The sequence below is a fragment of the Diabrotica virgifera genome, chromosome 10, assembly GCF_917563875.1.
Source record: "Diabrotica virgifera virgifera chromosome 10, PGI_DIABVI_V3a".
Lineage (NCBI taxonomy): Eukaryota > Metazoa > Arthropoda > Insecta > Coleoptera > Chrysomelidae > Diabrotica > Diabrotica virgifera.
The window spans coordinates 144,561,068-144,588,884 of record NC_065452.1 but is presented as its reverse complement, the minus strand read 5'-3'; the positions used below and the strand labels follow the sequence as shown (position 1 = coordinate 144,588,884).

Sequence of the window (27,817 nt, the reverse complement as noted above, 5' to 3'; positions counted from 1 at the left end):
TATGTAGGCAATATTTTGTAGAAAACAACGCACTTAAAAGTACAAAGTACCACAAAAATAGAGTCAAACAATTCTAAACACAACAACTTTTCATCAAATAATGTCATCGAGGTAAAACGAACTGAGAATGTTAAAATGACGACTGAGAACAAGTTTTCGTCGTTTTCCGATTGATAGCAGCACTAGTTGGGTCTCTAGGCTAGGTATCCCGTTTTATCCGACTATCCCGTTTTACCCAACTCTCCCCTACTCCGATGATGTTCAGATTTTCCTTATCCATTATTATTTTTGCTGTTACAATCCTTTCTAATACATATTGATACTCTGATGTGATTTTTGGTATCTTTGGTGAATTAGTAAGGCTGCACTTTCTATGGCTCTGTTTTCTTTTGCTACTCCACTGTTAGATTTTTGTTTTCTGTAAATTAAAAAGTGGAGAATAGGAATTAAAAAAAGGCTGCAAGAGTTGATATTTCATATGTATTTATAAAAAAACATAAAAAGTCTGAATTCTAACAAAAATAGTAAACGAGGAACTTCCCAAGAAGTTGTACAAACCTTACCTCAAATTGACTAACAAACATATAAAAGTGTATAAAATAATTATAAAAACAATTTAAATATTTTTAAAAACACAGATACAAAAAATAACGAAATAATAATCTACTTTGGTTATTAGTCGAGCCAAGAGACTGAACGGACAAAAACCGAAAAACCAATGGCTAACAATAAGATTATTAAAAAAATTGACTATTCCTAGGTGGGCTAAATCCACAGTAGGCACAGCCCGAATATATTGCACTAATGGTAACTACTAATAAAGTAATACCTATGATATTGGTATTTACTTACATATGGTGACGGGCTGTTTGGTCAAACTAATGTTTACTTACCCCCTCCACACTCAAAACAACTCTCTGACCAGTAAGCAACTATCAAGCATAAATCAGGCGAACAAGCTGGCTAAAATCTCCCTCAGTGTTGATCTGGCTAATGTTTCTTAAGATTTTCTAGCAAATATTTAAAGAAATATGGACTATATGGTTGCTCATTTGTACTGAGAAGGCAAATCATTAAGCAAATCAGCTGAATAGGAATTTAGAACACTCTATATAGCCAATTGTGTAGGCTATAAAATTTTTGATCTATTATTAAGAGAAAATAGTAATTGCATCATTAAAATGGCACAAACAATATTGAGTAGGTGTTCTCCTAGTGAGATAGATCAGATTAGATAAATAGATGTCTTCCCATGTAATAGCCGATTTTTAGACTGTACTACATTGTTAATCACATCTAAGTTATTTTCTAATGTTTTTGTTTCTCATATCATCTATCAGATTATCTTATACATCATGTTTTTATTATTGAGGCAATGTTCCTAGTATGGTTAGTAGATCTAGACATTTTGCTATCTTTTGTAAATGAAAAAAATATGCCATACTATTTCCAACACATGTATGACAAAAATTAGATGAATATTGCTATAAATAAATTATAATAAAATAAATTATATTTTATATTTTATGCTTGGTATAGTTCGTTACAGCTTTTATTTTAAACAGGTTGTTCATGTTCATGATGTGGAGATACAATTAATATTTGCCAGACTGCTTTTGGGACAAATTTTTAAGTTGTGTCACTCTGATTATACTGAAAAACTGTATTTGTTATGCGGAGATAGGAAATAGTAGACAAAGAGGTTTCTAGTGTAGGGGTGATGTAAACAGTGGCCGCTGATTGCCTTATCAAAGTGATTTGACTGCAATCCTGGTCCTTTCACGTAAAAATCTTCTATAAGTAAAAAAGCTCGTTTTAAAATGTTATGAAAAGTAAAAAATATACAACTTTCAAGATTTCCAATAAATACAGAGTCTAATATATTAAAAAAATGAAGTGCATGAAACCAGTTTGAAATTATTAGGTCTCATACAGTTCTAAATCTCATAAAATGGTTAAAAAGTTATATGAATAGATAAAAATTACAACGGGTCTACAGAATATGATACAAATGTTGTGTAATCCACCATATTTATACCACTCACCCAAGCAGGGCAGGCAGGCAAATATACAAACAGTAGAAAAAGAGTGTAAATGTTTACAAATCATATCATTACTTATTTGTACCATGTTGTAAATGGTTATCCAAGCGAAAGACTTACCACGAACGTAGTGTTTTTTCTACGCTTGGTCTATTTACAGAATTACCTAGAAACCAATATTAATTTTCGGTAAATTCTTACAACGCCCACCCCACACCCCACAATTTCAGCAAAATCCCAAATAAAATAATAATGACTAAGTAGTATCTTTCTCACATCTCTTTTCCTATTTCTACACTGCTTGTTCGATATATAAATTCTGTTAATATAAATAAAAAAATACGAGGTTAAATTAAAATCAAACCGGAAGATCTAACGATTTTTTAAGAGTACATTGGAAGATATAGGTGTTAATAATGTTGATAATTTCATAAATAAAGTTGAAATTGACCATACTCTATTCGCTGTTTGGGTTTCGTAATGCTCTTTATACAAGTGGAATTTTTAGTCTACAGGTACTCATCCAGCGTTGCAGAGATATGAATAAGAACGTGTATATTTGCTTTATAGACTACGCAAAAGCCTTCGATAATGTAAAGCACGAAAAGATAATTCAAGTACTCCATAAGACCGGAATCGACTACAGAGACATTCGAACAATAGTGAGTCTCTATTGAGGCCAAACAGCCACAGTGAAAATAGAATCTACATTGACGAATAAAATTGAAATCAAGGAAGAGGTACGACATGGCAGTACCTTATCTCATATTCTCTTTAACATATACTCTGAAGAAGTATTTAAGACAGCGCTAGAGGAAAGCACAGGGGGCATAAAGATAAATGGTGAAATAATTAATAACATAAGGTAGGCATGGAGGAGCTGAGTTTTCGGATGGGTAACATACAAAGAAGAAGTGCAGAATACGGGCTCAAACTGAAGATTACAAAAACCAAATGGATGTTAGTAAGCAAAACCTAACAACGAGCAAGACAACTGAAATTAGACAATCAAAGAATTGAACAGGTGTATTCGTACACTTACTTAGGAACAATAGTTAATTCAAGGTGGGATCAGGCGAAGGAGACACGTTTAAGAATAGAAAAAACTACGCGTCGTTCACTAGCACGAAGCAAATTTTTACCTCTAACAGCCTCACCCTGCCTCTCAAAATCTGACTTCTCGAATTTGATGTATTTCCGGTTTTGCTATATGGAATGAAGGCGTGGACAATGACTAACGATCCTGCACCGAGTCCGTGACCAACGAGGAGGTACTACGCCAGATGGGTAAGGAGAGAGAATAACTATAAAGAAAAGAAAGTTGGAATACTTGGGTCACGTTATGAGTATATAGTATTCAGTGTATTGAAGCTAGCCCGAATACTCACTTGAGATTTGGTGTCTATCTGCCCATTTGATTTGTTCGTCTGAGCTAAGCCCCTCTTAATTAGAGTTTTAAATCTCTTCTCTTCCATTTTCCCCCTATTTCGTCAGTTCTTTTCTTCAAAAATCTCAATACCCAGAATATAGAGGTTTCAATTGGCGCTCAACGTGGGGCTCTTTTCTGACCAACTAAACTTGAACTCCGCTACGCTTTTTCGCATCGCGCACAGCAAGCTCAGGTGGCGACCTCTCTGCCAATTGCACAGCTCGCCATAGGCGGATCGAAGGCAAATTCCTGGAGGGAAACAATTAACCGTTAAAGCACAGTAAATATAGAGCTAATTATCCAAGGGAAATTATACAGCAAACAGGGTCCAGGGAGGAGGAGGATTATCATCTGCCGAACTATTTAGATCTGCCGTAAACAACGTCAGAATAGCCATGTTAATTGCCAACGTTCGGAACGGATAAGGCACGTGAAGAAGAATGTGTCTAATCAAGGGAAGAACCATAGACGTATATATTAACATAGACTGAGCCTACCCTCCACGCTTCCTGACGACAAGATCTCTTGGGCAGGTTTGAGGTATCTCTTTCTAGCACATTGTATCGAAAAACTAACATGAAACTAAGTGAGACTATAGGCACGGAAGGTGAAGACTACTGTCGCAGCTTTACTATGCTTAAGAGTGAAACAGATGGTGTCGTCACTTCGCTCAACATGATACTCTGTCTATACTAGAGTGAAAGACAATTTTCCTATTCAAAAATGCAAATGGGATGAACTTCTTCTCTTCCTCCACGCCAGATTAGCAGATTACTCAGTAACGTACCCTTTATAAATTGATTAGGGGTCAATAGTCTAAACGTAACAGACCACTTTAAGGCTGTAGTATACCAGAAGTTTCTCAGACAAGCAAAAATGTTTAATTTTTCGAAGAGAGGAAGTAAATATATCCGTTTTGTAAGTTATTTGCTGTATTCTTGATCAATTCAGAGTACTGATTTTTTTTAAATATGTACAACTAGAAGTTAAATATTATTAATTTGGGAATTTGCTGAAAGCTTTAAGAAGAGTGAGTCGAGGAGTTTTTAACAACAATCTTTAGTGTGTTATAAAGATAAACTCTACTCATCATCGAAACGTTTTTTTTTTGCGATTTTCCGCTTCCATTCGATTATTTCACACATCAAAACTGTTCTAGTCATAGTCACCATTTATAACAGTTTAGTATAAAAATTCAAATTTAAAAAATACAAAGTCTTAAAATAGCTGATACTATATATAATATATACTACTATACATATCCATGCAATTTTTTTAATACATTTAAGACGTTATCAGTATCACACATGATATAGGGATGATAATATCTGATTTCTTCCCCAAACGCACAAATAACACATTACACATTAGGTAAAGTTCAGTTTCCTTAACGAGTAACAGTTAATATTAATCCTCTGAAGAAGTAAAAATGGATATACCATACACAACAATAATTAATAAATCAAAACGGGAACTGGTGTATGTTTTCAAAGACTGATAGTGTGTAAATAAATTTATTAAAATCAGCTAAGTACTTTCAGCATTTTTAATGTCATCATCAGAGCTATCGTCTTATAATTGTAACTACCTCAAATGAAGAGAAAACTTTGAACAAACACATTCTAATATTAAAAATTAACCCAGGGATCTAACCATTGGTCAGGGTAAAAACTCTTAAATGTATAAAATAATCACATTTAATGTGTATTTAAAAAATGGCTACCATTTTTATAATCAACATGATTTACAATCAACATTTACGTTGATTGTAAAAATTGTAGCCATTTTTTAAAAACACATTAAATGTGATTATTTTATACCATTTTTACAATCAACATGATTTACAATCAACATTTACGTTGATTGTAAAATGGTAGCCATTTTTTAAAAACACATTAAATGTGATTATTTTATACATTTAAGGGTTTTTACCCTGACTAGTGGTTAGATCCCTGGGTTAATTTTTAATATTAGAATGTGTTTGTTAAAAGTTTTCTCTTCATTTGAGGTAATTACAATTATAAGACGATAGCTCTGATGATGACATTAAAAATGCTGAAAGTACTTAGCTGATTTTAATAAATTTATTTACACACTATCAGTCTTTGAAATGATGATTACCAACCTCCGTCGCGGAGATGGCACGTGAAGAAGAAGTCTTTGAAAACATACATCAGTTCCCGTTTTGATTTATATAGAAGTGTGTACAAGTCAAACAGTCTGTTTCTATTAATAATTCACGGATCACGTCCACAAAAAGAAAGAGAAAATAGATAATACTGAACAGAAAAGGGCGCGCCACGTCACTGTGGAATTAATAAATATTTACTTTTTGATAAATTCACTAGACCTACCCCAAAATGTGGCAGGATCATTCTGATGGAACATGTCTCCTCGAGTATCGAAGGTTTAGTTTAGTTTTAGCCTGTCGAACGCCACCAGTGTTGGCGGTAACGGTTTTAGTTGTTTAATTGCCCCAAAAAAAAAAATTAATCGTGAGAGGACTCAATTTTCTCTTCAATCCTATTTCAAGCATCATATATTAAGGTTTTATTTTTATCGTTTGGATCCTGTGGATTCCAAATACGTGGTTCGGCTTCATACAGTGATAAAAAATTCCAATATAACATCGTTAGACCACTCCATTTTAAAAGTACCACGTCACTGACTGTACTAGCCCCTAGCTGCGTCGGATGGGTTGGAGGGGTAAGTAAGCTGGAGGCGTTGGTTCCCGTGTTTAGATTTTGCCTTTTTCTATAATCTATTTTCTATTTCTTTTCGTCACTGTGAACCGTTAGATCCCGCCTTAATACAGTAATTCGAAAAAAAAATCCCTTTGCATCACTTTCGTGAACACCCCAGTAAGGTTCAAGTCGCTTCAAGTCGAAAAGTGGTCCTCATTCGTTAAAACAATTTTTTTAAACAAATTGCAAAATCAACGTTTTTGGCCCGGAAAAATTTTTTCTCTAAAGTTGAAAGTTTTCGAGTTCTAAGCAATTTAAAATTAAAAAAAAAAACGAAAAATGGCGATTTTCAAGGCCTAAAAGCACCAGTAAAAAATATTATTTTTGAGGTTACCAAGTGCCTAAATTAAAGTTCAAACCTTCTTGTATCCATTTCCGATGAGTATTTTGGGCTTATTTTATTTTAAACTATTGTTTTTTAATTGTTATTGTTTTTTATTGTTTTATTGTTTTTAATTTGTTACTACAAATTTTACAAATGTGTAGCAACTGGCAACAATCAGCACAAAACCGTGAAGTGTGGAAACAATTGTGGGAGACCTATGTCCAAAAGTGGACGTGAATTGGTTGGATGATGAAAGAGATTATGTAAAAATATCTCATGGAATTTTTTTAAAGGATAAAAACCATACGGGAAACAGAAAAAATGCCAAAACAGAGGGCCATAGCAAGGATATGCCCCATAAACAAAAAACGTGACAAAATTAGATGTGAAAATTATAGAGGTATTGCATTACTGGAACTAGTTTACATCTTGACACAAATCATAAGCAAAAAATCAATACACTGAAAAGATATTGGGCGAATATCAGGCAGGATTTAGAAGCAATATTTTATCTCCTGTTAGACAACAGATGTACGAACGAATGAAAGAGATAACACAACAAATGAAATAGTATGTCAGGACTCTAAATCCAATAATTTTGAAACAAAAGAAGGATTTCGACAAGGAAATCCACTATTTATGACTCTTATTAATCTGATACTGGAAAGAATAGTCAGAAAAATAAAATATGTATGTAAATATGCAGAAAACGATTTTTAAAAATTGCCATCAATGTATAGCATTCGCATGCGATCTAACACAATTAACGACAAGTAAGAAATAACTAAAAATATTAATGAACAATATAATAAAAGAAGCAAAAAAGTTGGGCTTCTAATAAATAAGGAAAAGACAAAATTCATGATAATGGGGGAAACACATAAAGAAAAGAAGACAATTTCACATTGGAGATGGAAGGAGAAAATACATGAATATTCAAAAAAGTTTCCTGGGTGTAAAATTAGATGAAAAGGGACATGGGGAAGGGAAGATAACGGCAAGAATAGTAAAAGGAAGCAAGAAGTATGGATAATTGCGATCATTAATGAAATCCAAATATATTCCAAGAAAAACAAAAATTAGAATCTACAAAACAAATAGCAATATATGGAGGTGTGAAAATAGATGGTCAATGGAGAAGAAGAAATAATAAAAAACTTGAAGGACTATACAACAGACCAAAAATACCTACGTCAATTAAAGCACAGGGAATACGATATTTAGGACACATTAAAAGAATGGGAAAGGAAAGAATGCAGAAAATGGTACTATTACGAAAGCTAATACAAAATAGAATAAAAGATAGACCAAGAAAGAGATGGAAGCATAGCGCATAAATATGAAGACTTGCAAAAAAGTAATATTAAGAATTAGAAAGAAAAAGCATTGGACAGAAAACAATGGAAGGAAGTGGTTGAGAAATGTATGGAAAGGCTATAATAAACATTAAGTGTATTTTGTACAAATAGTAATTGTAATAAAAAATTAAACTTTTCAGGCTAAGGCCTTCAAGACTTGTTGAACTTTATAAATAAATAAATAAAAATTTTTAGTATACCAAAATGGTCAGCCTAAATATCGAAGTTCCCTATTCAAATAGGTGAAATCTATAGATCTATTCGCGGAGCACATCCTGAACTTACCCAGAGGGAGAACGCCTGCGCATTACAAAATTGGGCGTTCGATAAGGTCGAATTTTTCCCTCTGAACAGCTAATGCGCAGGCTTACCCTCTGGCTAAGCTCAGGATGTGTTCCGCGAATAGACCTTGTATAAGGTTACTGTTATCTCACTTAAGGAAACTGTCACTTTTGTCTCTATTATATGGCTTGTTGGATAGTTTGAATGTGTTTTATGCTTTTGTGGTATGCAGGAGAAATCATGAAGTATGAAGGATGTGACACGGTTAGCGGACACTAAGCAGGAAGCAATTTAAGTTGAAAATAACATGATCCTTTAATTTGACATATCTTCCAACTCGAAATTTACTAACTGAGCAAATATTACCCACAAATTTCATTTACCTGGTCATATTATTTATAAGATTACATTTACACATCAACAATATAGAAACATGTAACATCTTTGGTACCTACATATGTACAAGTCAAAATAGAAAAATAATTTATAAAAATTCCTAACGCGAAATTGTTTTTCAAACAACGTTACTGCCCGTCAGTTTTTCTAGCACATCACATAATTCTATGATAATTCTCACTGCTGTTTTTTTTTCAGAAATAAAATGCCCACAAATCCATATATAGACAAGGTTTACATATATGTTCTATACGTCACATCAAATCGTTTATATTACTTGGTGTTTTCTCAATAACCCTGAGTAGATTTATGTTCCTATCTATGAGGGACATTACAACTAACACTCCAAAAAAATATGGTCCAGGGAAGTAAGATTTTTCTCAGGACTTTGAATAATACAGCTATCTGACAACTTTTTTAGTTATTGTAGACCTATAGAAAGCAAAACTACCTGATTCCTGCCAAGGAAAAACGCCATTTTTTCAATTTTTTGCATCCCATTAAAAAGCTAGGTGACATAAAATTACAAAATTTTATAATTCAAGAACTAGAACATTCAAAATAGCGATTTTTAAAAGCTAAAAAGTCAATTTGTTGCTCCGCAAACTGCAAAACAAGGCAAAATCATCATTTGTTAATAACTATTATTAACATTAACCTAAAACTTTGGTATTTCACCCAAAGTTGGATATTGAGATACTTAACAAACCCTCAAAATTTGAGACCGATCCATCAATTAGTTTAAAAGTTACTCTATTTGTTTATCCGAGAGACCTTTTTGCAATAACATAAGACAGAAAATAATGAAGGTAGTACATTTCTGCTGGTACCAAATGAAAGTAGACGACTTTTACTGTGAATATACATTAAAAAAAGATAAAAATGATTTATTATAGTCAAAAATCCTAATGCAAAAGTATTGACATTTTTAGTTTATAAACATTTAGAATAACTTTAAAAATATCAACCGTAGAAAAATATTTTTACTTATTCGAAAAACTGATAATTTTTTCACAAAGAAAGAAATACATATTTAGTTATTCTGGGACGATAGATAAAAAAAGAAATGATTTTTTTAATTCCCACTAATTTGTTTACAATAATTAAGAAAAGTAATTAGTTTCATTTTAAAGATAAAAACTTAAAGTTTTATCTTTTTTTAATATACATTGATAGCATAAGTCTTCTAATTTCATTTGGCACCCGCAGGATTGTCAGATATGTATTCATTATTTTCTGCCTTATGCTATTCCAAAAAAAGGTCTCTTGGATAAACAGATAGAATAACTTTTAAACTAATTGATGGATCAGTTTCAAATTTTGAAAACTTGTTAAGTACCCCAATAGCCAACTTTGGAAGAAATACCACAGTTCTAGGTTAATTTTCTTAATAGTTATTAACAAATATCAATTTTGCCTTATCTTGCAGTTTGCAAAGCAACAAATTTACTTTTTAACTTTAAAAAATCGTTATTTTGAAGCTTTTCAATGTTCTAAAAAATCAAATTTTGTAATTTTATGTCGACTATCTAGTTTTTTAATTGGCTACAAAAAATCGAAAAAATCGCGTTTTTGCACTAAATTGTTAATCATTAAAAAACGGCTCCGAACCCTAGGCAGGAAAGAGGTAGGTTTTCTTCCTATACGTTTACAATAACTAAAAGAAGTTGTCACATACCTGGATTATTGAAAGTCCTGAACAATGTCTATTCCCCTGGACTAATAAGCATATACGCGTTACTATGATAGTGTCTTACTAGATACTGCCATAGGTATTTAATTTTAAATTACTCGTAAGTAACTTTAAAAGAACTTCGTAAATTAATTCATCGTGAAGGAAAAACATCTGAAATTTATATTAGGATTTGTTTTGGCATTATGTCATGTCCCACTTCTCCAAACAACGAAAACCTTTCTGTTTAAATATTCAAACAAAGAAGAACTTCTAATCAACATGGTTTTTCCAAAAATCTGCTAGATCTGTGCAGTACAATTTTTCAATATGGGAATAATCCCAACTTAACTATAAAAATTGAAACTAATTTTTAAAATTCTATCACACGGAAACAATATTATCACTTTGAAAGTATTTACAAAGATTTAGGTGGTCAAACTTTTCTTCTTCGTTAATTGAAAACGAAATTTACAGTTTTTGGGAAAAAACGGAATTTATTTAACTCTATAATTGTTTATACGTGCCTATCAAATAGAAATGATAGAGAACTTGGTACAGACAGACACTGAAGCAACATGGACTGCTCAAAAACAAAAATAACAAAGATATAAGAAGAAAACATCTGGTTCAATAAAAACAACAGGAAACAAGAATAGATAACGCAAGAGAACAGAACAAAAAAAAAATTAGTAAATACTCCGGTCAACTTACACATCCGAGGTTACAAAAATTACCATCAAGCTGAAAATTGGCACGATTGTTCAAAATAACATCATAAATTAAATCTAAAAGGTCCTCATAAATCCGATCCGAGTTAAAAAATTTACGCGGGGTCAAAGGTCACCAAATATAGTTTATAGCGATTTTCAGCGAAACGGTAAGTTTTATTATAAAATTAGTTCTAACAAAAAATGTAGATTAGATAATTATTTATAAAAAATATCTTATTACTTTTTTTCCTAAGAGCCACCGTTTTTGAGATACATACAACGATTCAAAAAGTTGTAATCGTCATAATATGCGCACAAGTTTCCACACCACCTTTGAGGTAGTGTACTTAGCGCGTTTTTTAAAGTGGTTTCCCCAGTAGGCCTATTCCACGGATCTGTTATGATTCTGTTTAATTTGAAGCTATTGAATAATTGATATTGGCAAGGGTTAAAAATGATAAAAGTTATAAAAAGCGGTATAAATAAAAAAAAGGGAAATTTATCCAACTGGTTCATAATTTTCTAATACTTCTGCTTCCTTTTCTCCTTGTTCTTCTTCTTCTTAATCTTCTAGTTCTTCTTCTTCTTGTTCATCCTTGGTGCAAGTAAATTGCCCCAATAATGACACATCGCATAGCTCCTCGATATAATCAAATGAATCCCCAATTGTTGGTGATTCAACATTGGAGCACGACCGATTTTGACAATTAGTGCATGCTACCGAACAACAGTCCAACTGTTTTGCAACCACATTTAGCGCTACTTACATCCCTTTTTACAGTTGCAAAAAATTGTGTTCAGGAGTTTTTCCGGCGCAGGTGGGAGCAAAGTTTGAATTGGTTCTAATGAACTGTCGACTAATTTCCATCCCCCGTCTTTTGGATCTAGCTGATAACCAAGCCACACTTGAACTTGGTAATATACCCTAAAAAGATGTTGATGAGCAGCCGCTGAAGTTGGAGGAAGACAAAATAATTGTACTTGTTTTTTATTTCGAGTATTTTTAAAGAAACATGCATATCGAAACTTATCTAAGCACGTAGTTTTTTTTAGGCGCTCCATACATAGAGAGAAGAAAGCTAATTCCGTTGGAAATAACTTCTTGTGGAGTTGAATTAGTTTTTTTAAAAACTTCAGCACATTCAAGTAATATAATTGGTTTAACACGTATTTTTACTCCGGAGTAGTACTCAAGACTAATTAATACCTCGAGGGTGTCATCTACCTGAAGGATTTCGCCACCCAGGAAGATAACGGTGTAATTTGCATAATAGTAAACAAACTAAATTTGCATAAAGTTGATTGTATATTGAAATGTTTATTAGTACTTAGCAATAAACATTTTGCCTAGAAAGTTGGCTTTCATTATTGTGTTCAAACCCTTCTGAGAAAAGAATAGGTAGGGTGATTAGATTAGCCGACGCGTACCGATAGAACGTGTTTATTCCGACAAAACTCATCATTACAAATTGAATAAGACGCATAAGTAAGAAGAATTATTATAAGTTAAGACTTTGTCATATCAATCAACTATTTTTGTTGGGAATAAGCGGTAAAATTGAAATAATAATTTTTTCGTTGGCACTGTAATTATAATACAGCTTATACATTGCATCGCTCGGTAGACCGCAAGCTATATAGTAGAAACATTATCATATTTATAATATGTTATATTATTATGTGTAATATAAGTTAAGCTGACCGATAGAATACATATTATCTTTAATTGTATTACAGCTTCAGTGATGTATATACGTGGTGTACTAATACATATTATGACGATTAGAACTCTTTCAACTCTTTGAATCGTTGTATCTCAAAAACGGTGGCTCTTACGAAAAAAAGTATTAAAATATTTTTTATAGATAATTATCTAATCTATATTTTTTGTTATAACTAATTTTATGATAAAACTTACCGTTTCTCTGAAAATCGCTAAAAACCATATTTGGTGACCTTTGAACCCTCGTAAATTTTTTAGCTCGGGTCGGATTTATGAGGACTTTTTAGATTTAATTTACGATGGTATTTTTAACAATCCTGCCATTTTCAGCTTGATGGTAATTATTGCAACCTCGCTCCCATTTTTGAGTCTAACTAGACCGGTCTAAAAGGGAAGCTAAAGAAAACTAGAATGTCAACAAAATGCCTGAATAACTTGAAGAAAGACACGACACTTTTAATGTCAATAAGAAAGTGAAAGAAATGACAGGTAGATTCATAAAGAAACATGAAACAATATTAAGAAATAATAATAACGAAATAATTATAGGTAGGTACAGAAGACAAACTGGAGAGATGGAAAGAATACATTCATACACTTTTTGACGATGATAGACCGTGTTCTCCACCATGCATGGATGATCGAAAAAAGGAAAAAGGTCCAGAAATAACCAAAGAAGAAGTCATTCATGGAGTAAAAGCTCAGAAACACGAAAAAACCACCGGTTCAGATAATATCATTGTGTCTAAGTACTTACATTAATTGAAAAGCCTAGACTTAATAATAGCACTATTCAATAAGATATATGACACAGGGAAAATACCACCCCACTGTCTAAAATCAACATTCGTAAAGTGATCATCATCATCGCAACCTCTTCTGTCCACTGCTGGACATAGGTCTCTCCCATTCTTCGCCACTCTTCACGGTTCTGTGCTTCTTGTTGCCATTTCTTGGATATTCGGGTAATGTCGTCCATCCAGCGTGTTGGTGGTCGTCCTCTGCTACGTTTGTTTTTTCTTGGGCGCCAGTCAATTAGTTTTCTGGTCCATCTTGAGTCTTTCAGTCGCGCTATGTGACCTGTCCAATTCCATTTCAGCTTGGCTATACGTTCAACGACATAAGTGATAACTGTTCTTTTCCTTAAGTCTTGGTTCCTTATTTTCGTAAAGTGATGAATATCCAATATTAAGGTTGATGACTCATGTCTCTTAAATTTTTCTCAAAATGATCCATACACGAATTTATAAGAAGTGTGAGTCTCAGATGAGTGACACTTAATTCTTATTTCGAAACGGATTGGGAACACAAGATCTTTTTGCCTTCAATGTGTTAACAACGATTCACATGAATGTAGATGTCTATTCATGTTTTATTGGTAATCGAAAAGCATTTGACTGCGTTAACCATCAAAAGATGATCGAAATTATGAGAACAATTCAAATTGTCGAACAATACTTGCGAATTATCTCAGAACTATACTGGCACCAAACGGCAATAATTTAAATAGAGCACACAACATCCGAAGATATACCACTATTATTTAACGTGTATTAGGAATCTATATTCAGAGAAACATACGAGGTACAAGGTGGAATCAAGATTAACGAAACCATCAGGTACGCTGATGGATGATGAACCAATATGAACATATTTGTTACAGTTTTTTGCCTGGATTAGCCTAATCACCGATTTGTGACGAGTTCTAAAAGAATGGATATATGTATTAATTATTCGAGAACACTTTAATATTGTTAATTATGTTCTTTAGTGATTTTTAGCGAATATTTGACATGGACATTTTGATAGACAAGTTTGAGCACCGTATTTCTTGTAAAGGCGTAAAAATTACAATTATTTATAATAAAATGCATTAAGAATTCTTTAATGAGTTATTCAACGAATGAAACAAAAATCGAAGCTATAATTTTAGCAGTTCTCATAACAAATAAGAAAAAATAGAATTAAGGAACACAATTTAAGTACATTTCTGTACATTTGAAATATTTATATACCTATTTTAATTAATTACTTATATTGATTAGTTTCACTATAGTAGCACTAATTTTGAATTCTGCTACATAATTTTCTTACGATACATTTTCTAAAAGAATAAAGAAAATAGACTCGATAGCCAGCAAAGTCTATTTATTTTGAATATTTATTTAATAAGTAAGCTACATACTCACGGTTTTTTTTAATTAAAAAAGACTATAAATGTTTCAATAATTTGTTTAAAATCAATTTGAAATACTAGATTACCTACCAACAATAAAATTTACCTAAAACAATTCAAAATGCCGTCCAAATTTTTGATTGCACAAATCCAAAACCCTGTTTGTCTATTTTTAAACCATTCTATTTTGATTTTGAGACGGCGTAAAAAATTCAATGAAATAGTTGTCAGAATTTACCTACAATTGAGATTTCAAAATTGTACTCAACCATTTGATATGAATTGATTAGTTTAATGTATTTATTTACAACATTTTACTAAAACAACTTTTCACTAATCAGTTTGTAAAAAGGCTAAGGTCCCTAAAACGGGGTCGAGATTTTAATCCGCTTAAAACCCGAAATGGTTGCATGGCCCGAACTCGGAACAGGTAGAAATGCTCGATATTCGAAGGCGCTGTTGCCAAATCTACGGAATGAAACTATATTTGGTTCTTTCTAGTATTAATTGAAAATTTATTATTGTAAATTTATTTTAAATATCGTATAATAATAACAAGACATTATGTCAATGGAGGATTAGAACTCATACTCAAATCAAATTACAGTACAAATATAAATTCGGAGGAGGAATATTCCCGAATATATTCAGTTCCGTTTTGTTCGCGGAAGCAAACAGATCATATGCATATCAATTACACTGGTGTAGGACTTAATAATCCGGTACCGTGACATTCTTTTGATATGTCCAAACCATCTCTTTCATGAAATCAAACACATATTCTTCCACTTTTAAGTTGGCTAAATAATGGTTTGCATTGAGAAATTTTAAACATATACAACATTCTTTTGATATGCCAAATATTTGTTTTAATTCATGAAAGAGATGGTTTGGACATATCAAAAGAACATCAAAAGGACATATGTTTGCATCCGCGAACAAAACGGAACTGAGTATATTCGGGAAAATTCCTCCCCTCCGAATTTATATTTGTACAGTAATTTGATTTGACTATGACTTCTAATCCTCTATTAACATGCCTTGTAATTATTATACGATATTTAAAATAAATTTACGATAACAAATTTTCATTGAATACTAGAAAGAACCAAATTTAGTTTTATTCCGTAGATTTGGCAACAGCTCCTTCGAATATCGAGCATTTCTACCTGTTACGAGTTCGGGCCATGCAACCATTTCGGGTTTTAAGCGGATTAAAATCTCGATCCCGTTTTAGGGGCGTTAGCCTGTAAAAAAATTGGCGAATTTATTTATTCTATAAAAAGTTACATTTAAGTTATCAAAAAGGTACTAATTTTTTTAAATATGCAGTATATAATCTCGCATGCTTGGGTAACATACCACCTTGAGATCTTATCTCACTTGTCACCTTTACATAATTACACATATTTAACGAAAATCAACTAAGCTATAGAATTGGTATTACTATATACAAAAATGTATTATATTAGGCTTATTTAGTCCATACTTTGCTTAACGTAGCCTTAAAATAGATCAGCATAAGAAGAACACTTTATATCCTAATATTTCTTTTACCGCTGTTTTTTATGCCACGTACTCAACATATTGGATCAAACATTTGTTTATAATCAATCAAATTCATTTTTCTTTATGTAGTCTCCTAGGATGCCGAGTCAGATTCAGACCTTACAAATTTCTAGTCTATATGCTTTGTATTTGTATATTGTACTTCTTTGCAGTCAAAACTATCTTTGGTTTAGGGAAATAAACAAAAAGACCATATTAGGGAATAATCCTGTTATCTAGCAAGTTTTTTAGTTAATATATACCTATTGAAAGAACACCTACATATTCTGTGAAACACTTATAGGCTCTAAAACCGATGAAAGAGTTGGAGCTGAGTTGGCTAAGCCTCAGTGAAAGCCTATGTAATTACTCGTCTATCTTTCAAGCATAGGTTTATACTATAGAGATGAGCCTGCACGAACTAATAAAAAGGCAGGCTGCAGTACACGCGCTCGAAAAATAACAAAGTATGTCTACTCTGGATGTCTGGACATACTGGTATTAAAGGAAACAAAAGAGCAGACCTGCTTTCCAGGGGAAAGGAAAACAAGATTCATAGGTCCAGAATCTTTCGTTGGCATAGCACGAAGCACAACCAAAATAACAGATCGGACTGGATGGAACAGATGAAACCGTAACCATAAAACATAACCACTGGTAAAAACAAATGGATCTCAAACATTCGAAGGCTTTTATAGTGACATGTGAAGTATCGTAGGTCTTCCAACAGGACACTGTGGCCCCAACGGGCATATGAATAAAATCGAAGACGAGAGGTGGAACACTTTCTGTCCAACTGCCCAGGATTGGATAGCATAGGGCTCAATAAATTTGAACATTATCAATTCGAGCCTTCGTAGAAGTGTCACCAAAGGCCATAATAGGCTTTGTTGAAAAGGCGGGGCTGAAAGGACAACTTTAACCGAGAGATGAACCATAACAGACCTTTTAGTGAAAGGGTGGTTAAGTGTCCACTCATATCGAACCTCACCTAACACCTACATGCTTCTTGCTGAGATTTGGGTGATGTTTTTTAGTTATTAACAACTGTCACAGTTTTTCCGGTACCTTCTTTATTATCCTTCTCCAGCTTTTAGTGCTTTGATCTCAAGCCAGGATTTTCCCATTTCTTTCCCTTCGTCCAGTACTCTCCTTTAGTACCCTTCTTTTCAGAGATTTTTTAGGTCTACCTACTTTCCGTCGGCATTGAGGATTCCAAACCATTATTCCTATCATCCAGTCTTCCAGTATTTTTCCATCTTCCTAAATCTTCTTAATAAGCAAATTTATTAGCAGCTTTTCTGATTCTTTTATCATTATAGCTGATATTGATGCCACTCCAGGACTTTTCTTATTACCTTTCCAGGACCTCTGATGTCCCGCTTATTAGAATCCCTTCTTTATTTTTGCTGTATACTCTTTGATTCTGACTTTTCTGGCTCTTCTTACTAAATCTATGTATTGCCCAATATCTTCTAAGGTTGCTTTTATTATTATTGATTTCGTGCGTTCCCATATTCTGTCCGTTTCTGATTGTAGCCAACGCAGTTTCTATCTTTTCTCTATATTTATGTTTTATATTGCTCGTTCTTGAAGAAATCAACCACCACAAATAACAACTTTGCATTATCAAACGTGTAGGTTGATGTTGAAAAGACTTTTTTTAATAAAAAATCATTAACGATTTTGCATTATTTTGCAGTTTTCGGAACAACAAAATAATTTTACAACTTTCAGAAGGTCATTTTGAAGCTTTTTTGCAATGTTTTCAATAAAAAAAATTTTGGAATTTTATTTCAAATGTTTTAAATAAGCAAAAAATCGAAAAAATTGCATATTTGACACTTAATCTGTAATAATTTAAAAGTCCAACTAATTCTCTGAAGGAACCATATATATTTTTTAATATTTATAATCGTTCGTTCAGAGAGTGCCATAAGCACTTTAACCGGTTTCAAACCTTGTTATGTTCTCATCAGAAAATGCATATATGACTATCTCTGAACAAACTGACATAAATCGGCCCGCTAGTATCGAATTACAACAAAACAACGTAATACGGGTGTTGTGGCGACATCTGGTTAAAACAACCGAAAGTTTTACTTCAATAAAATTTTTGGGACCAACTGCTCTGGTAACATCTTCGTGGTTTCTAAAATTTGTAAACCAACGAATGCTGGAGCAAAAAAGGCTGAGGGAGATCTAAAAGTTGCATAATTTTTTTTATTATTAAATAAATAGCTTGCTAGATCCCTTTTAAGTCTTGAGAAAAGTAGTTGCTTCCCTGGAGTACTTGTGTAAGAGTATTTTTCAGCTACTTAATCATTTATTCAAAAATATAAAGAATGGACTAAATAAGTAATTTTTTGAGGATTTCGTTTTAGTAAACTCTTTGGTTTTACTGCTGTAATAATTCCTAAATTACACTACAATTAAATGTCAGTGAAAGTGACATCAATGTAAAAAATAGTAAAAAATCCATCATATGGCATAGTAAAAAAGACACTCAAGTAGAAAGATATAGCAAAATCACATAAAAAGTTTCGGACCATGTTCTAAGAGTTGAAAGATAATATGAATTTAGGTGAGTAAGCAATTTGCAGGATACAGGGTAGTCAGGTACTTGGAGCTAAGTGGTCAACACTATTTAGCGATTTTTACTCTGTCCAGCAATGGTATTCACAAAATCCCCTTAATGACACTACTACATTTTTGAAATGAAGCGCTTCAATATAATTAGAAAAAAGTTAATAGTATAATAGAAAATTTTGATTTTAGAAAAATGTAGCAATTTTAAGGTTAACAGGTTGATGGGTCTTAGTACCTATAGATTAGTTGTACTCTTGTTCATATACTGGCCAGCTGTTCTTAAAAAGGACCAAAATCTATATTCTGTATCAAACCCAAAAACCTATCAGGAGATTTGTGTTTGCAATTAGACTAGTATTTACAATACCCTGAAGTAACTGACTAGGTCGTGCTACAGGTAATAATTAACTAAGAACTATCGTTTTCAATGTAGCACGCCGTTTCTGTGGCCAGACCAATGCTGTGACAGTGGAAACAAGTTCGCTACCACCAGGCGCCATAAGATATTTTGGTTATATGTATTATGAGATTTTGAATGTTGTCCAAAAGCCATCGCACCTCCCTTCCACTAGACAGAAATCGAATTGAAAGATAAGTCCACTACAAAAATACTCCATTTATAAAATTACCACTATCAGCCGTTTACGCCATATGTCAAACGTCAAATGTCAAATATGTCACTTGCCAAATGTCAAATATGCCATTTGTCAAATGTCAAATTGACAAATAATATTACGTAAGAACAAATTATTTGATTTAAGTTGCTATTTTGAATAATATTTGTATGTTTTTCCTTTATTCATATCTACACATTGGAGTTAAGATGTTCGCATACTAGTTTATGCTCTTGCTATAATGGTAAATTTATATATTTCGAGTTTATTGTGATAATAATATGTAGTAATGTAACCTTCCAATTATTATTTAGCAAATATTCTATATAAGTGACTAGCAAGTTTACTAAATTACGTTATTATACACACATTAATTTATTTTATGACTATATGGCAAATATTTAATTATACTATATTAGTGTGACTGTGTCACATCTAAAATAATTATTGTTAAAAAGTGTGTGATTCCCTATGTTGCCAAAAAGATACCAGACGTCATCTATCTTCATTAAAAATCACAAAGTGTGTAGGGATTGCAAAATAAGTAATGTTAGTTAACGTTACTTGCCCAATTTGCTAAAACAGGTACATTCTAATTTTCCATTACCCCCTTTTTATACTACACAAGTATTTAAATACTGTTTGAAGCTTTTTCAACGGAAATTAAAGCTAATAATGAATTACATATATTTAAATGACGTTGGGTGATGTATATGTCCAAAATGACCGATAGAAGGCTAAGAAGAAGATATGTGTCATCTATCTGGATCTAGTAGATGACGTGTACTATATTCGTTGGCAGTCACTTGGTAGTCGCTTGAGATGTAGTGCATAAGTTTCTTTGAAACAGCATCATTAAATGCAGGTATTCCTAGACTGGAACATGTCGAGTAAGGAAGCCTGTTATGATGTTGAGCTGATTTCTGCAAGTTTTTTGCAGTATGTACTTCAGCCCTATTAGAGCATGTCTGTTCCTTTTTCCACTTGTTTGCTTCATCAATATCTTTCTTGCCAGTGATGAGCTATGTCCACAGTTAAATGTTTGATACCTATTTTAAAGGTTAGGTACTTCTAAGGCTCTTGGCAACAAAAACTAATGCGAGGTAGTGGTACCACTAATGATTTCCACAGTTTTCATCGACTTTCTTCTCTACAGCTCTTTGTGTCCTCCGAATCTCCATCTTACAAGCAGTTTTCTTTCCATTACCTCATCTACTTCATCTCTGAACAATCTTTCTCAACACAATCTCAAAGTTTTCCTCTATTTTTTTCCCATCGGAGTCCATTTTTTTGTTTTTCCCTGCATCCGCTCTTTTGACATGCTTCACCAAGTTTGTCTTTTTCATTTCAGTTTTGTTATACAGTCTAATGTTTGTCTTACTCTTTCCAGTCTCTTCGGTGGTTCTTCTGTGTGATATTATGAGTATTCAGAGTTTTCTTATACAGTCCACTGTTTGTCTTACTCTATTACTTACAGTCTCCTCAGTTGTTCTTTTGTGGGGTATTATGAGTATTCATATGGTTATTCAATTATATTGATTGCTCAGCAAACTATTGACACATTTTAACACTGAGAATGATAATATTATATTACATTGATATTGTTTCAAGTGAGATTGACTAATTTTCGAGCTATTAATTAGCTTATCAGCAATACATTTATCATTCAATCTTCGATTGTCCACTGCTGGGCAAGCCCATTTAGAATTATCTCCCTCATAAGTTCCATCTGTTTTGATCTTGTGTCTCTAGCATCCAATTCCTATGTCAACGTATCAGATCTGTCTAACGTGTTGGTGGATGATATGTGCTACGGTAAGCCCTATATCTTGCTCTTCATTCTAGTATCCGCTTTGTTCATCTGTTATCTGTCATTTGAGCCACGTGACCTGCCCAGTTCCATTTCAGTGTTGCTACTGTCTTTACAGCATCAGCCACTCCTGATCTTCGTCGTCGGTGGCAGTTTTGGATCTTGTCTCGCAGTGAAACGTCCAGCATAGCATGCTCCATCGCCCTTACCGGTATTACCCGGACCATTACCCGGTAAACAACAGGTAAAAAAAGCAATAGACTAAAAGAGTAATAATCTATTCACTATTTTTTCTGTCTCTACAACAGATTTAAACTGATAATGTACGAGAATTAATAGATTATTATGTTTCTTGCATGGAAGTAGTGACAGGTTGTATAAATTTAATATTTAAGTGTAGTAGTAAACTTTCTAAAGAACTTATTGTACAATCCCAGGAATAGCTTAGGAAATCTCTGCTGGTATGATACAAACTATTCGTATTTAAGTTAGCATTATAGTCCAGGGCGCATCTGTTTTGAGATGGACGTTGAGAGGTGACTCAATTTTTTTTGCAGAAATTGCTTGAAAATAACTCAAATAATAATATTTGAGTTATCCTCCCACTCAAAATGGTCCGGAACATTGTTTAAATAATCAAAATATCAAAATATGAAGGAACAATTCGATTTTTTGATTAAACTTTAAAACTATTCATTTCTGAGAAAAGTTGTACTGACATAAAAGTTGCGTAATTAAATTTCCTACAATACAGAATTGGTTAACAATTTAAAAAATAGTCACCCTTGTTGCAAAATAGCAATAATTGCGAAAAAAGCATACAAAAACAAGTATTCGCATTTTACGCTTTTCAACCATTTACGCTACACTTAGGACCTTCATATTTTACCAAGAAAAACTTTATAATATAGCAAAACAATACTGTAAATTTCATTAAGATCGGTTTGATAGATTTTGCAAAATAAATATTGCAATCCAGCTTTCGCAAAAAATTCATTTTTTTAAATGTTGTAGGACTGAAAATAAAGCAGATAGCAAGTTGAATTTTTTTTTGCCTATAGAAGTGTACTGTATCTTTCATTTGTAATTTGCAAAATTAAAATCGATTAATTACCACGGCGTCAGGAAATTTTTTAAATAAACATTAATTTTTGGTGCTACGTGCAGGACAGCGGTGTTCGATTCACACAAGTTGATTTCCACCAAAATTTCTTCCAATCTTTATCTAATATATTATTTTCTTACTCTATATTTTGTTGTATTTTAATATTTTAATTCCACAAAAATCAAACTAATTTTATTATTGTTTGTCAAATATTGTTTAAACAATTGCATATGTTTAAAAATAATAAACTTTTATTCTCTCAGTCAAAATATATGAACAAAGAAAGTTTTTACTAAAAAAGTGTTATTTCAAGAGATAGAGTATGTGTTTTTATTTTGCAATAAACAAATTTATTTATTTATATCGAAATGTAATAAAAATTAAAATGTATCAATCATTCTCAATGGTCATTGGACTGCCCAATCAGAGCAAACTATCCGCTGTCCTGCGCGTAGCACCAATAATTAATGTTTATTTAAAAAAATTCCTGACGCCGTGGTAGTTAATCTATTTTAATTTTGCAAATTGCAAATGAAAGGTACAGTACACTTCTATACGCAAAAAATTTCAACTTGCTATATGCTTTATTTTCACTCCTGTAACATTTTGAAAAAATGAATTTTTTTTGCGAAAGCTGAATTGCAAAATTTATTTTGCAAAATCTATTGAACCGATCTTAATGAAATTTACAGTACTGTTTTACTGTATCATAAAGTTTTTCTGGGTGAAATATGACGGTCCTAAGTGTAGCATAAATGGTTGAAAAACGTAAAATGCAAATACTTGTTTTTGTATGGTTTTTTCGCAATTATTGCTATTTTGCAACAAGGGTGACTATTTTTTAAATTTTAAACCAATTCTATATTGGAGGAAATTTAATTATGCAACTTTTATGTCAGTACAACTTTTCTCGGAAATGAATATTTTTAAAGTTATAATCAAAAAACGAAGAAAAAAATCGAATTTTTCCTTCATTTTTTGACATTTTGATTACAGTAGAACCTCGATTATCCGTCAGGACACCGGACCAGGGGTATGACGGATAATCGAAAAGACGGTTAACAGAACATTAAAAAAAATAAAAATTGATAATAAAACTCTCAAATTTTATTTGTATCTTTTGTTTGTTGGTATAAGAGAAATTTGTGTTCTTGTTAATATTGTCGAATTTGGTTTAAAATATTCTGAAATCTTTGTTTGTTTTACTGATGCTTCACATTTTGCAAGGGCTGATTTTCTTATTCAGCGTAAGATCATGCAATCTACTTTAGTGGATTCTTTTTGTCGAGAATACCACTCGATGAATGGTTGAATGGTTGCATGTGAGATGCAGCTTCTCTAGCTTTTTTAGGCAAATCTTTGTCAGTTGCAAAAGCATCATCGACATCGCCACCGTCAAATTCCAAGTTTGTGTCAGCTTCTAAACTTGTTTCGTCAGCCTCTGTTTTGCCATTTCAACAATTTCATCATCTGTCAGCAATCGATAGTCATTTGCGTCCTCATCACAAGTTAACCATTCGTCATCTTTAGGCAACAAAAACAAAACAGTTGATTCAGCCATAACTTCATCTGTTACCACACTGTACATTTCAGAGAATTTCGTTTGGCTTATCACAATGCTAAAAAAGTGGTTATGTACTCAATACAACTTATGTTCGGACCCTGACGGTTAACAGAAGTGACGATTAATGGAGAGACGGATAATCGAGGTTTCACTGTATTTAAATAATGTTCCGGACCTTTTTGAGAGGGAGGATAACTCAAATATTATTATTTGAGTTATTTTCAAGCAATTTGTACAAAAAAAATTAAGTCACCTCTCAACGTCCAAATGTACTAATATTTTTACAGATGCGCCCTGGTCTATTAAGGTTCTATGCACACTTGCGTCTTTAGAAGTAGCGTGCACGCTGCGAGCAAGCTGCCTTGTTCATTTTCCGTCATACATGCCAGAAATAAACAGCTCTCTATCTACGTTGAAATCAATCACGCGATCAATGTGTATTAACTGCCTAGCACAGACTGCCAAGCCGCGTGCACGTGGCGGCGTAGCAGAAATTGGCGTCCTCTCGGCCGACGCTTCTTGCAATGCGTGCGCGCGATTTGAAAACACGCAAGTTTGCATTGAGCCTAAGTTCAGCTTTAGTAGTTTTTGTGTTTTTAATGTTAAAGATGCGTGTGGTACCCCTGATTTCTGTAAAAGGTTCTGGGAGGTGTTAAAGCCCCGGTGTTTATAAAATCGCCTAATTGTAATCGGACTGATTCATGATCTCAAATATACTCGAAATTTGTATAATTGCTACTATTAAATTTTGGCCTAAGCAATAAACTGGAGGGTTGCTACCACAGTGGTATGGTAATAAGCTAAAAAGTGGCGCAACCCCTGGCCGCAGTACTAAGCGCTCCTGCGTTAACACCAACGGAATGGCACAGCCCTAGGCCTGTCAGCCCCCTCCTTCACCAGCGGTTTGTGGAACTCTCTGCCTGGTCTTGAGTGGATGGTGGCCCAGCAGTGTTCACAGTAGTACTAAAAAATAAAAAAATAATTATTTAACTTCAATATCTAACAAGACAATATTATTGCTGTTAGTTTAAATATAGAATAAAACAGATCGCATTGATCATGCTGTCGAAATTTGCGAAAGGCTCTACCATGCCTCTACACAAGTGGGTTTAAAAGATACCCCGTCAAAATAGCCCTGTCAAAAATGCCTCTACAAAATAGCCCCGACATAATATCCCGCACACAAAATAGCTCCGACAAAATAGCCTGCAGACAAAATGGCCGCGGAATAATAGCCCGCCGACAAAATAGCCCCGACAAAAAAGCGTCTTTCAGAATTCATCATGAAATAATTCCTTAAAAATACATTTTTTCGGAAATGGTAATTATCCTCTATTCAGATGTTTATCTTAACCACATAAAATAAAAATTGTCTTTTCAGAGAACTCGAGTCTTGTCTTTCCTGCCTCTTGGAAGTTTGAACATTTAAGTTAAGCGAAAATCAATGTTAATTTATGATATAAACATTTTTTTTTGTTTTCGGGCAACAGTAAAATGCATTTTAAATTAAATAAATTAAATACATTCTTCCTTTTTGTCAAATAATTTAAATGAAAAGTTTTTGGACACCTTGTATAAATAATTATGTAATTGTTTATAAGAGGTTGTTTTAGCCGGGGCTGTTTTGACCGGAGCTATTTTGTGTGCGATCTATTTTGTCGGGGCTATTTTGTTTGCGGGCTATTTTGTCGAGGCTATTTTGTGTTGGGGCTATTTTGACGGGGCTTTTTTGACGGGGCTGTTTTGACCGGGCTATTTTGACGGGTCACGATATGACATAGACCACCTAATTAGATTAATGCCCCATTCAGTAACTGAGTGAATAGAAAATCAAGGAGGAGCCATTAATTAATGTTTTGGCGAAAATGGCGTTGCAAATTGTTTTATAATGTTATCACATAATAGACCGATCAAAGAACAATCTGACCCAAAAAAAAAATAAATTAAGGATGAAAATTTGGGAATAGGTAGTTGAAATTGTCTATTATTATACAGTATGTCCCTGTAAGTTGTATCCATATGGAAAACTTTTTTATTATTAATTTTACGAAAAAAAGTTATTCTTCATAAAAATCTCTGCTTGGTCCAAAACCTAAAGTTTAACCATCAAATATCAAATTTTTTGAATATTATACGAGGTATGTCAAAAAGTTCGAATTTCACTCAAGAGTAAAGTAGCATTATTTTTCACAATATTGAAAATTGCTATTATGAAAAGTTGTTTGGAATTAAAAACTATATTCTAGTATGCAATTACATCCTTCTAATTGAAATTTTTTTTTTTTTTAATTTTGGATAACTAACAATATTTTCAGTTATTTTAATTCAGATAACTCTTTTATTATTAATTTTACGGAAAAAAGTGATTCTTAATAAAAAGTTCTGCCTGGTCTAAGACCTTAAATACAACCATCTTATGTTAAATTTTATCAATTTTATACGAGGTATGTCAAAAAATATGAATTTCGCTCAAGAGTAAAATACATTTATTTTTCACAATAGCAAAAATTGTTATTATGAAAAGTTATTTAGAATTAAAAACTATGTTTCATTATGTAATTACATCCGTTTAATTGAAATATTCTGAACTATAAATGTACTTTACTTTTGATCTAAATTTATCTTTTTTGACATACCTCGTATAAAATTGATAAAACTTCATATAAGATAGTTGTATTTTAGGTTTTAGACTATCCAGAACTTTTTATGAAGAATCACTTTTTTTCGTAAAATTAATAATAAAAGAGTTATCAGAATTGAAATAACTGAAAATAATGTTAGTTATCCATAATTTTTCAAAAACATTTTTTTTTCAATTAGAAGGATGTAATTGCATATTAGAATATAGTTTTTAATTCCAAACAACTTTTCATAATAGCAATTTTCAATATTGAGAAAAATAAAGCTACTTTATTCTTGAGTAAAATTCAAACTTTTTGACATACCTCGTATAATATTCAAAAAAATTGATATTTGATGGTTAAATCTTAGGTTTTGGACCATGCAGAGCTTTTTATAAAGAATAACTTTTTTCTGTAAAATTAATAATAAAAAAGTTTTCCATATGGATACAACTTACAGGGACATACTGTATATACATACACATAATATATAACATAAGCGACGACGGTCGCAATGACGGTCGCGATGACGGTCGCGAATTCAATGCTTTTTCCCCTATCCAAAAATCGCACAACGTCCCTAAAGAAGTTTTCACTTCAAAAATATATACAGTATGTCCCTGTAAGTTGTATCCATATGGAAAACTTTTTTATTATTAATTTTACGAAAAAAAGTTATTCTTTATAAAAAGCTCTGCATGATCCAAAACCTAAGATTTAACCATCAAATATCAAATTTTTTGAATATTATACGAGGTATGTCAAAAAGTTTGAATTTCACTCAAGAGTAAAGTAGCTTTATTTTTCACAATATTGAAAATTGCTATTATGAAAAGTTGTTTGGAATTAAAAACTGTATTCTAGTATGCAATTACATCCTGCTAATTGAAATTTTTTTTTTTAATTACGGATAATTATAACATTATTTTCAGTTATTTTAATTCAGATAACTCTTTTATTATTAATTTTACGAAAAAAAGTGATTCTCAATAAAAAGTTCTGCATGGTCTAAAATCTAAAATACAACCATCTTTTGTCAAATTTTATCAATTTTATACGAGGTATGTCAAAAAATATGAATTTCGCTCAAGAGTAAAATACGTTTA

The 27,817-nt window shown here is 32.4% G+C and overlaps 1 protein-coding gene across 1 annotated transcript in view; it reads right to left on the bottom strand.

The window, feature by feature from the left end:
• Positions 1 to 463: 463 nt before the first annotated feature.
• Positions 464 to 27,817, bottom strand: part of LOC126893217 (cytoplasmic polyadenylation element-binding protein 2) — a 577,895-nt gene continuing 550,541 nt past the window's right edge. Inside the window, exon 7 of the mRNA XM_050663186.1 lies at positions 464 to 25,053. Within this exon, the coding sequence (XP_050519143.1) occupies positions 24,937 to 25,053 (117 nt within the window). The 3' untranslated portion in view covers positions 464 to 24,936. The remainder of the gene's footprint in view (positions 25,054 to 27,817) is intronic.